Raw genomic sequence first — 12,095 nt, 5'->3', positions numbered from 1 at the left:
ACCTCAGCTACATCAACGACCCCAATTGTTACCCCTCTGACTCACCAGGAAGTTTCTACACAGCAGGCAATTGCTGAGCCATCAAACCACACCCAGCCACCAGTATTTATAGAAGGAATGCAGCTCAGGCTCCAGCCAAGGGTGGGCTACTGCCCAGATGGTGGGGAACACAGTGGGGTAGCAAAAATGGATCTTCACCCCAGAGCACCCAATTTGCACTGAAAGATGTTGAAATAAAATGCAGCGTCCTGCATAAGACACGCCCACAGTGTGGTAGTAAAACTTTTGGTAGCCCTTCACTGGTTGAAAGGATTAGCCAGTGGCATCACTGATGCCCAGAGGACATCCGGTTGGGGGCCCCTTACATACCTCTGGCAGGAGCTCCAGTGAAGGATGGGAATCGAGCTCAACCCTGCCCCACAGCAGCACTCGGGTCTCAAACACAGGCTTGCTAACCTCCTACCAAAAGTCTTTACCACGCGAGCTACCATGCTCCCCAATGTTCTGCCGGGTTCTCTGGTAGGAGCCTCCCGAAAATTCAAGGGTACAAATTTCAGACACACACACGTTTGAAAATTCAAAACAATGTTCTTTAGCCCAAAATTCAAAATAAACAAAGCACTCTTTTTGTATTGCAAAGAGCACTCTTCCCAAAACAACTAGGTAGTCTGTACAATTTCCCTTAAGCAGTCATTAAGTACTTAGCTAGCAGCTATGAAGAAACTTCACACCTGTTCTTCTTCCAATGAAGTGAGACACACAGACACATGTTGCTCTGCTTTGGTTTCAAAGACGTGAAAAAGCAACAAAGTCCAGCAACACAAGATTCCTGATGAACTCCGATCAGATATTCTTCCACAACGGCCAAACCCACATGCTGCTATTTATAGCAGCAGCCCTAATTACTGGAGCCCCACCCAAACCCAGGTGGCCTCCCTTATTTCCTGTAATGTGTTCTTACTTGGTCTCTTCTACGCATAATTCTGTGCTTGCGTGGGTCCAAAACGTCATCATCTGAATCAATGGAAGACAAGGGTGATTGACTGCCTGGGCTGTGTGCCAAGCCTGCCTCTGCCGAGTCACTCCCACCTTCTTCTTCGTCCGAGGAAACTAAACTCTGAACTAATTCTGTCGGCAATAGCACAGGCCTGTGACATGTTGAATTTTCCCCTGCATCCACCTCCCCATTCCCTGGGGCAGGAGCTGGGCCAGAGCCAAACACAACAGCCAAGGTGTGCTGTTAGACCTTAAGTAAACAATTCAAGGAGTGTTGGATTCTTCATCTGCAAAAATGTCAGAGAATGTCAGTAGGGAAATCATTTCTGGCCAAACACAAATCCATACAGCTGGCATTTTTCACACCAGTGAGCCCCAGACTTGACCTGACATGTAAAGTGATTGATATTTATAAGAATATTGAATTTCAATCCTCTCTCCAAAATGAGAATGCAGCGTTTACTAGCTGCAGTCACGGACTACCCTTTATATGCAAGAGCTGAGGATTTTAAATCTTAGGAGGGTTGAAGAGAATGTCATAAACATCTCTAGATGCTATTAGTTGTTCCATATTCCACAGGGTGGCAGCCTTGGACATCATTCTCCAGACTGTAGGTCTCAAAATGTCCATCTATGAACTTTTGCATTTGCTGGCTCTGTTGTTAAAATAATATTATTTGTGGTGGGGTTGTTTTTTTTTTTAAAAAAATTATTTTACTACCAGTTCCTTTAAAACTTCCAGTGTTGGGCACTCAAATGGGAAAATTCACAGACATACAATTGGCAGATAACAAAGTCCACAGCATTTAAAGAAAACCGGATGAAAATGTTCCATAGATGGCATTTGCCACCCAACAGACTTGCCAAAATGTATCCGAATATTCAACCAAATTGCTGGAAGTGCAAAAAAAAGAGATAGGCTTCAAGAGTTGTAAACCTAATCCTACGTAGCTTCTGCTCTGGCAATCTCACACTACTTACCAGAGCTTACAAAACTTTTGCCAGACCCATCCTCGAATACAGCTCATCTGTTTGGAACCCATATCGCATCTCAGACATTAACACCCTTGAAAATGTCCAAAGATACTTCATCAGAAGAGCCCTTCACTCCTCCACTCGAAACAGAACACTCTACGAGACTAGACTTTCAATCCTGGGCCTAGAAAGTTTAGAACTAAGACGCCTTAAACAAGATCTAAGTATTGCCCACAAGATCATATGCTGCAACATCCTGCCTGTCGGTGACTACTTCACCTTCAACCACAATAACACGAGAGTACACAACAGATTTAAACTTAATATTAACCGCTCTGAACTTGACTGTAAAAAATATGACTTCAGTAACCGAGTTGTCAAAGCGTGGAACTCATTACCAGACTCCATAGTGTCATCCCCAAACCCCCAACACTTTACCCTTAGATTATCTACAGTTGACCTATCCAGATTCCTAAGAGGTCAGTAAGGGGCGAGTACAAGTGCCCTAGAGTGCCTTCCGTCCCCTGTCCTATTGCTCTCCTATATCTCCTATACCTTTCTTCTATTCCTATATCTCTTCTTCTATTCTTTCATTGATATGTTCTATTAGTATACCTTCTTTTCTATTATTTCTTAGATATATTTTACTATGAGTATCTCCTCTATAACCTTCATCATGTATTTTACTATGTATATACTGTACAGATATATACCCACTAAAACCCTCATTGTGTATTGGACAAAATAAATAAATAAATAAAATAAATTATCATCAATAGTGGACCTGCCCTAAAGTTAAATACTATTGGAACTTAATCAAGAAGTGGTTAAAAGAAATAGTAGAAGAGGAAATAGAAAAGACGCCAGAATTCTTTTTATTAGGAATTCCTACTCAGAAGTATAAAAAAGAAACCCAATATCTACTAATACATATTCTAACCGCTACCAGGGTAGCCGACGCTCAAAGATGGAAAGATACCAAAATTCCAAGATAAGAAGAAATAATAAATAAAATCACTGACTGTGATGAAATGAACTTAATGACAAGGCGGTTAAAGAGACAAGAAGAATCTGACTATTATAAAATTTGGTATAAGTTTTTTTTCCTTTTTTTTTTTTTTTTAGAAAATAATTTTTATTACATATATACACATTTACACAAATAAAATAAATGGTATAAATCATAAGTTGAAACAATGCCAAATTAACACATACTAACAGACAGACAGACAGACAAACAAACACACACACACACACACACACACACACACACACACAAAAGAATAATTCTTATAATATCATTACTTATTTAAGTACACTAAACAATGACGACAATAACAATTAACATATAACATAATATATAATATTATGTATAAGTCCTATGAGTGGCTGGATAACAGAATGCTATTGTAAATACTGTAACGTATATCAGATGGTACAAAACTATGCGAAATTCTGTAAATAGTCATTATTGATCGTTTATACTTTTTTTCCTTTTCACTATTTCTTTTTATTACCTTTTCTTAATATGATCTACAAGACTTGCATTTAAATTTCTCAGACTTCTGAAAAGTATGGAGCAGTTTGGGCTCCTTTTTGTGTTGTGTGTTTTTGTATGTGCCGTTGTCTGGTCTTGGAATTAAAAATCAATCAAAAAAATTAAAAACAAAACTTCCAGTGTTGGTGCATTCACAACCTCCGGAGGCAATTTGTTTCATTTATTAATTGTTCTAACTGTCAGGAAATTTATCCTTCATTCTACTTCTCTCCTTGATTAGTTTCCACCCATTGCTTCTTGTCCTATCCTCAGGCGCTATCTTCTTCCCTTTTTTTCTAGCTTTTCTGGCATTACAGCCTTCCCAATGGAGGTAGGAGAAAATGTAGTATACAAAATATAATAATTTGACCCTGCTTATTTATCCCTTTTTATTAGCTAGAATATTTTAGGATAGTAACTGCCTAAATATAATTGAATGACAATTGCCAATAGCCTTAGCCAGAATTGTTGATGATAAAAGATGCTAGGAATTGCAGCTTAGCATCACCAAAAGAGTCCCAAATTCTATAATCCCAGCCTATACGCACTCGCCAAAGAAGAGAATAAACTATCGTCACTTTTGACAATGAAAGCCAGAAGTTGCTCAGATACCATTGTATAAGGCCACTGTTCTTAAAACCTACAGTGAATACTAACCATATTGTTTTAAAAATAAGAGCCTTATCTATGTTTGGTTTGATTCATCCATTTATTCATTCATATTGTGATTAGAACAGCCCGAGATTAGAACGGCCCCCACCCTCCTTGTCTTTCGCAAATTACTCAAGACCCACCTTTATCGCCAGGCATGGGGGAGTTAGGATATTCCTTCCCCTAGGCCATTACAAGTTATGTATGGTATGTTTGTGTGTATGTTTGGTTTTATAATAAGGGTTTTTAGTTGTTTTATTAATTGGATTGTTACATGCTGTTTTTTATCATTGCTGTTAGCCGCCCCAAGTCTACGGAGAGGGGCGGCATACAAATCCAATAAATAAATAATAAATAAAATAATAAATATTGTGATACTTATATGCTGTCAAATTTATATCCATCCCGAACAGTCTACACTACGTAAAATAAAAATCATACCACCACCACCACGACCCACCACAGGAAAAATAAAACCCCAACCCTGCCATCTGATCATCTCTAGACATTTTTGAAAAAACAAATGTTCTACCCAGTGATGGTTTCCTACAGGTATGGTCAGGTACGCAGAACCGGTAGAAAAATTTTGAATTTTTTTCTTTTTTTCTCTTCTGGGCTCTGGGTATGTTTTACCTATTGCAGTAAATGTGTGTGTGTATACATACCATATAGTTTATACAGTAGATAATGTATATTTTTTGTGCCTGTGTGTAATATGTATGTACACAGATGGCATATATAAATAGAATTAAATAGTATATATTGGATGTTCAATAAATTACAGGGAAATTGTATCACTTTGAGGTGAGGAAAGGCCAGGCACCCTAACCCAAACCCTTGACGTGAGTGACGTCAAGTTGGCCACCTTTAAGCCAGTCACATGACCTTTAATCCACCCCCAGACACATGATCGTCAAGCCACTCCCACCTGGTCACATGGCGGGCAGGCCACACCTACAAAATAAGCCACGCCCACATGGTAATGTAGTAACATTTTTTTCAGCCCTTCACAGGCTCTACCACAAAATAACTTAGTCTTGACGTCCTGCAGAAAATGCCATGGAGAGTCCCATCCTCTCTTCAGAAGCGTGGTGTTCCTTAGGAGAGGACTATCAATGTTAGGTTTCCAAGCAACCTCCCTGACGAAAGAAGACTCCAAGGCCAACAGTTCTTCAAAGTTCCATTTTATTAGAGATGTCATATTGGCACATCTGGGAAAATCTGAATCAGAAAGCTTCCAGGTTTTCCCCAACCCAAAGAAAGTCCAAGACCCTTCCCCTGCACGCATCACATGGTCCAATCAATGCACCATCCCAACTGGAGGTCTCCCAGTCACGCCACTCAAATGTCCTTGACTCTCTGGGAAAGGAATGTTATTATGGCTAGAAATCCCTGCGACTGAGGGGCGGATTCCCGATTCCCGATTTCTGCATGTACAGCTTTGCTTCTGTGGGCATGCATGCGCGTCCCAGCAAGAATTTGCTTCTGCGCTTGTACAGGAAGCAAAATCTTGCAAGGGGACTGTTGTGGTTAGCTCTGGCCCAGCTCCTGCCCCAAGGACTGTGGATGTGGGGGAGACATCCACATGCTGCAGGCCTGTTTTGCCCCCGGTGGAATCTGCTGATGAAGGCTCCACTGACCAAGAAGACATGAGTGACAGGGAGGAGGAGAGTGGGGCAGACAGCTCAGAAGGAGATCAATTATCTAGCTCCTCCTTGGATTCGGAACAAAAGTTAATGATACAGCCATGCATGCAGACAGCGATGCACATGCAACAACACCTGAGAGATTATTATCAAAGAAAATGAGGCCACCTGTGGTTGGGTGGGGCTGTGGTAATTAGTGAGGCTGCTATAAAGAGCAGCCTGTGGGTTTGGCCATTGTGGAGGATTATCTGATCGTTGTGTTTCATGACTGCTTTACTGACTTTTTGTGTGCTGATTTTTCCCCGCTTTGAAACTAAACCAGAGCAAAGTGTGTTTCACTTTGTGAAAGAAGGACTGTGAATTGCCTCATAGCTGCAAGCTAAGTATCACAGAACTGATAAGGGACTTGTACAAATTACCAGTTTGTTTGGAGACCAGTGCTCTTTGCTATACCAAAAGAGGGCTTGGTTTAAGTGAATTTTCATTATAAAGAACATTGTTTTGAATTTTGTACCTGTGAATTTTTGGGAGGATTTTACCAGAGTGCCCAACAGAACAGATAAAATATAGGAAATAGTATAAGGGCCAACTAGATGGACCAGGAGGTCTTTTTCTGCCATCACTCTTCTATGTTTCTAAGAACATCAGAAGTTAAAAAACAGCACTTCGAACTGTACTTTGAAACATATTGGCAATCAGCACAGCGACTGGTAGAGTATACGGCTATTATATGGCATTAATAGCTCTCGTCCTTCATAGGTATCAAGCTGTTGCATTCTGCACGTGATGGTTTAAAATGACCGTCTTACAATTTCTGTCATTGGAAATTCATCCTTGGTTGCCAGGGTATTAAGATGCATTAGAGAAAGGAAAAGCAGCGAATACCCACACACTCTTCTTTCCGAAGTTGCTCCAAGGCTATTTTGCAAAATTGCAAAATCGATTCCAAAGAAATCAATAAACCCATCGATAAAACTCAGTGGGAATCATTCATCCAACTTCTGCATCAAGTAGTAAGTGGACATTTATTAGTAATTCATTAGATTACTTTGGGATTACCTTGGGGGGAAAAAAACCTAATATGTTGATGAAAAATGTATATTTTTCACTCATGCCCTCATCACCTCAAGGTTCGACTACTGTAACGCTCTCTACGTGGGGCTACCTTTGAAAAGTGTTCGGAAACTTCAGATTGTGCAGAATGCAGCTGCGAGAGCAGTCATGGGCTTCCCTAGGTATGCCCATGTTTCACCAACAATCTGCAGTCTGCATTGGTTGCCGATCAATTTCCGGTCACAATTCAAAGTGTTCGTTATTACTTTAAAGCCCTTCATGGCATCGGACCAGAATATCTCTGAGACCGCCTTCTGCCGCACGAATCCCAGTGGCCGATTAGGTCCCACAGAGTGAGCCTTCTCGGGTCCCATCAACTAAACAATGTCGGTTGGCGGGCCCCAGGGGAAGAGCCTTCTCTGTGGCGGCCCCGACTCTCTAGAACCAGCTCCCCCCAGAGATTAGAACTGCCTCTACTCTCCTTGCCTTCCGTAAGCTCCTTAAAACCCAACTTTGTCGTCAGGCATGGGGGAACTGAGACATATCCCCCGGGCATATACAATTTATGCATGGTATGCTTGTATGTATGTTTGCTTAGTAAATGGGGTTTTTAAAAATATTTTAAATTATACTTATTAGATTTGTCATGAATTGTTTTGTTTTGTTGTGAGCCGCCCCGAGTCTGCAGAGAGGGGTGGCATACAAATCTAATAAATAAATAAATAAATAAATATAGATTTTGGAACTCAATTGATGATAGTCCTAAAAGTCAGTGTGGCCAATCAAGAATGATGTCAACCCAACTATCTGAACTTTGCTGTGTTAGGGGACCAGTTGTGCTGGTCTATGGGCAGAGATGAGCTTCACATAATTTAACAACTGGTTTGCCTAGTGCAGAACCAAAAATGTGAGTGCGCAGGCAGCTTCAAACCCACGGCAAATTCCTGTGAATAGATTCTTGTATACTTCCTCAGCCAGCTGCGGTGAAGAGAGCGGGCGAGGTGCAGAAATTAGCTGGGCTGCATGGATGGAGCAATTGAGCCAGAGAGTGAGATATATATGAGAGTCGTCCAGAAAACAATGCACCACATTTTTTTTCTCAGCCTACAGTAATGATATGAATGCAAAACTTTAGGTATACATTATTTGAATTGTCAGGAGTGCGTGTGTAAATTTTGCATTGCTTCAGACAGATAGCTTAGCTGCAGCAGTGTTTTGAAATGACATCTGTAAGTGATGCACGTTACAGGCAGCGTGCCGTCATTTAATTTCTCACTGCGGAGAAAAAAACCTTTTGGGAACATTCACAAACGTTTGTGTACAGTTTATGGAGAATCTGCAGTCGACAGAAGTACGGTTAGTCGCTGGGCACAGAGAGTAAGGCCATTAGAAGATGGTTCAGCAGAGCTCCAATATTTGCAGCGTTTGGGACGGCCAGCCACGGCTGTCACACCTGATAAGATGTAGCTTGCTGATGTGCTCATTCATGAGCACCAACACATAACAACTCGGCAATTGATGCTGAAGCTGTCAATCAGCAAAGGAAGAGGTGATTCGCACAGTGCAGAAATGGCTTTGTGACCAGAACAAGGAGTGGTACCGACAGGGCATACACTCCCTTGTGTCTCGCTGGGGGAAGCCCACAAAACACTATGGAAACACGTGGAAAAATAGGAAGCGTAGAAGAAACATCATTCTTTCTTGTGTGTAAGTTTTATTGTGTTCAATATATAATTGTTGAAGAAAAAAAATGTGGTGCATTACTTTCTGGGCCAGCCTTGTAACGTACACAACTTACAGACGCCTTCTCTGTGGCGGCCCCGACCCTCTGGAACAACTCCCCCCAGAGATTAGAATTGCTCCCACCCTCCTTGCCTTTCATAAGCTTCTTAAAACCCACCTCTGCCCCCAGCCATGGGGGAATTGAGATACTCTTTCCCCCTAGGCCTTTACGATTTTATGCATGGTATGTCTGTATGTATGTTGGTTTTACAATAGGGGTTTTTAACTGTTTATATTGGATTGTCATATGCTGTTTACTACTGTTGTTAGCCGCCCCGAGTCTACGGAGAGGGGCGGCATACAAATCCAATCCAATCAAATCAAATTTTGAAACACTGCTGCAGCTACACTATCTGTCTAAAGAAACACAAAGTTTACACATGCACTCCTGACAATTCAAATAATGTATATCTAAAGTTTTGCATTACTGTAGGCTGAGAAAAAAATGTGACGCATTGCTTTCTAGGCGCCTCTCGTAGAATGCCGGGGTGAATGGGCGGGCTCAGCCAGTGGTCAGAACTACCGATTCGCCCAAACCAGTCCAAACTGTCAAAAGCCCACCTTTGTCTACGGGGAAGTGTGCATCATGTAAAACCCAAAGATTTTTTTTCTTTTCGTGCGCCTTCTGCCGCACAAATCCCATCGACCGATTAGGTCCCACAGAGTTGGCCTTCTCCGGGTCCCGTCAACAAAACAATGCCATTTGGCAGGACTCAGGGGAAGAGCCTTCTCTGCGGCAACCCCAACCCTGTGGAATCAACTCCCCCCGGAGATTAGGACTGCCCCCACCCTCCTTGCCTTTCGCAAACTCTTAAAAACCCACCTTTGTCGCCAGGCATGGGGAAATTGATTCCCCTTGGCCGCTCCGTTTTATGTATGGTTTGTTTGGGTTGTATGATTATTTAAAATTAAGGGTTTGAAAACTGTTTTTGCTTTTAACATTGGATTTGTACTTTGTATTACTGTTGTGAGCCACTCCGAGTCTTGGGAGAGGCGGCATACAAATCTAATAAATTATTATTATTATTATTATTATTAAATTATTATTTTGCATCATTCATATGCAAATTTAGGTTGAGAGTCAATTAAAGTGACCCACCTTAATCAAGCAAATCAATTAGAACTCAGAACCAGCTAGGATTTCCTCAATGGTGATGGCCTATTTAGTAGTAATGATCCTTTTTTAATAGATCAATCAGCAGCACTGAGTTGGAACTCATTGGAGAAGGCATTCAATAAGGGAAACACCAAAGTAGCAATTAGTTTTCGAGGGCTAAATAACTTGTAAATTTTGGCTTTTCAGTTTGGCTGGCTTGCTTGGTAGAAACATAATCTATCTGCAATAGGAGAGAATTATAGAAAAAGATAAGACTGGAGACTAACATTTTAAGGTACAGCAATTTCATAACAGAGTAAAAAAAAAAACAAAGCCAAAAACTGATGTAATCCTATAAATGATTATTTTGTGCCACACTATTATTCCACTTATAATTATTGTACATTATTCATCAAGTGGCAACTAGCACTTAATTTGATTAGTACTTTTAATTGTTGGCTGAATGACTGTTAATTTAAGGTTCATTAAACAAGACATTACAAAATAAAAACAGGTTTTGCTCGGTTGCGAAACTTAATTAATTAAGAGATGGCTTATTTAACTCACTGCAGCAGATGCAGCAAACTTAAATTTGACTAGGGAACTGACAAATTTCACATACTGTACATCCATTATATCTGTGTGACCAAGGAAGGCAGCTGATTACTCTACTTCATCTTCTTGCTATGTAGATCTGGGCAAAAAATTTTAAAAAGTGCTTTTCACCCTTGTCAGTCTGACCTTCAACTAAATCAGGAACCAAGGCTATATTTTATTTTATGTAAATCAAGATGCAAACTGTACATCACATTTTTCATGGTTCCACCATCCCTCCCCAATCTGTTTTCAGTTATTTTATTAGAAAAGATAAAAGTTAAAGAATCAACTTTTATTACAATGGTACCTCTACCTAAGAACACATTTACTTACGATCTTTTCTAGGTAAGAACCGGGTGTTCAAGATTTTACTTTCTTTTAATTGAATTTAATGGTTGTTTTTAATGTAGTATTAATTGGATTTATATTATTGTTCTGTTTTTGTATATGCTGTGAGCTGCCCCGAGTCCTCGGAGAGGGGTGGCATACAAATCCAATTAAATATAAATATACATTTTTTGCCTCTTCTGAAGAACCATTTTCCACTTACAAACTTGAGCCTCCGAAACTGTAACTGGAAAAAGGTGGGGAGAAGCCTCCATGGGGCCTCTCTGGGAATCTCCTGGGAAGAAACAGGGCCGGAAAAGGTAGGGAGAAGCTTCTGCAGGGCCTCTCTAGGAATCTCCTGGGAAGAAACAGGGCTGGAAAAGGCGGGGAGAAGCCTCTGCAGGGCCTCTCTAGGAATCTCCTGGGAGGAAACAGGGCCTCCACCTTCCCTGTGGTTTCCCCAATTGCACACATTATTTGCTTTTACATTGATTCCTATGGGGAAAATTGCTTCTTCTTACAAACTTTACTACTTAAGAACCTGGTCACAGAACAAATTAAGTTCGTAAGTAGAGGTACCACTGTATCTCTCTCTCTCTCTCTCTCTCTCTCTCTCTCTCTCTAATCTATCTGTCTATCTATCTATCTACCTATCTTCTATCTATCTATTTATCTATCTATCTATCTATCATCTATCTATCTATATCTATCTATCTATCTATCATCTATCCATATCTATCTATCTATCTTCTATCTATCTATCTATCTATCTCTATCTATCTATCTATCTTTCTATATATATATCTATCTATCTATCATCTATCTATCTATCTATCTATCTATCTATCTATCATCTATCTATCTATCTATCTATCTTTCTATCTTTCTATCGTTCTATCTTTCTATCTTTCTATCTTTCTATCTTTCTATCTATCTTTCTATCTATCTATCATCTATCTATCTATCTATCGTCTATCTATCTATCTATCTATCTATCTATCTATCTACCTACCTACCTACCTACCTACCTACCTACCTACCAAGATTTCTACCTGAATTATACCTTGCCACTTTAAAAGTCCTTGGCCTTCCAAGCAAAGAGAACCTCAGCAGTGTTTGCAGATTCCGCATTTGGCAATTTCTGGTCATCCGTGGGGTCTCCATTGAAGTTCCCACATGGTCCACATAACTTCTCTGGAGGAATATTCTTGACTTTCACAGTTACCCCGCCATCAGTAAAATATTGAACTTGTACATCCGAAGCCCGGTCAATCACAATTCCGCTCTGTTCTTTGCTTAAAGTCAGGCGTTTGGAGACTTGGTGTGGCAGGTTTACTAACCGTCCGTTCACCTAGTAAACAGAAAATATTGGGATGTAAAAAAACCATTCTGAGGATGCCCAGGAACCCATCAGGAATACAACATGTCCAATCCT

At 40.5% G+C, this 12,095-nt stretch overlaps 1 protein-coding gene across 4 annotated transcripts in view; it reads right to left on the bottom strand.

Annotated features, from left to right (window-relative positions):
* LOC139173994 (IgGFc-binding protein-like) overlaps positions 1–12,095 on the bottom strand; it is an 842,349-nt gene that overhangs the window by 799,867 nt on the left and 30,387 nt on the right. For 2 of the 4 annotated variants that reach the window (XR_011560280.1, XR_011560282.1), the window contains exon 10: positions 11,681–12,011. Coding sequence is in view for 1 of the 4 variants with exons in the window: in XM_070763988.1 (XP_070620089.1) it covers positions 11,733–12,011 (279 nt within the window). In the remaining 3 variants the exon portion in view is untranslated. Of the gene's footprint in view, positions 1–10,024; positions 12,012–12,095 lie in introns of those variants that run through there. The other 2 variants (XR_011560281.1, XM_070763988.1) reach the window with 2 other exon arrangements.

This window comes from Erythrolamprus reginae, chromosome 11 (genome assembly GCF_031021105.1).
Source record: "Erythrolamprus reginae isolate rEryReg1 chromosome 11, rEryReg1.hap1, whole genome shotgun sequence".
NCBI lineage: Eukaryota > Metazoa > Chordata > Lepidosauria > Squamata > Dipsadidae > Erythrolamprus > Erythrolamprus reginae.
This window is presented reverse-complemented; position numbering and strand designations above follow the sequence as displayed.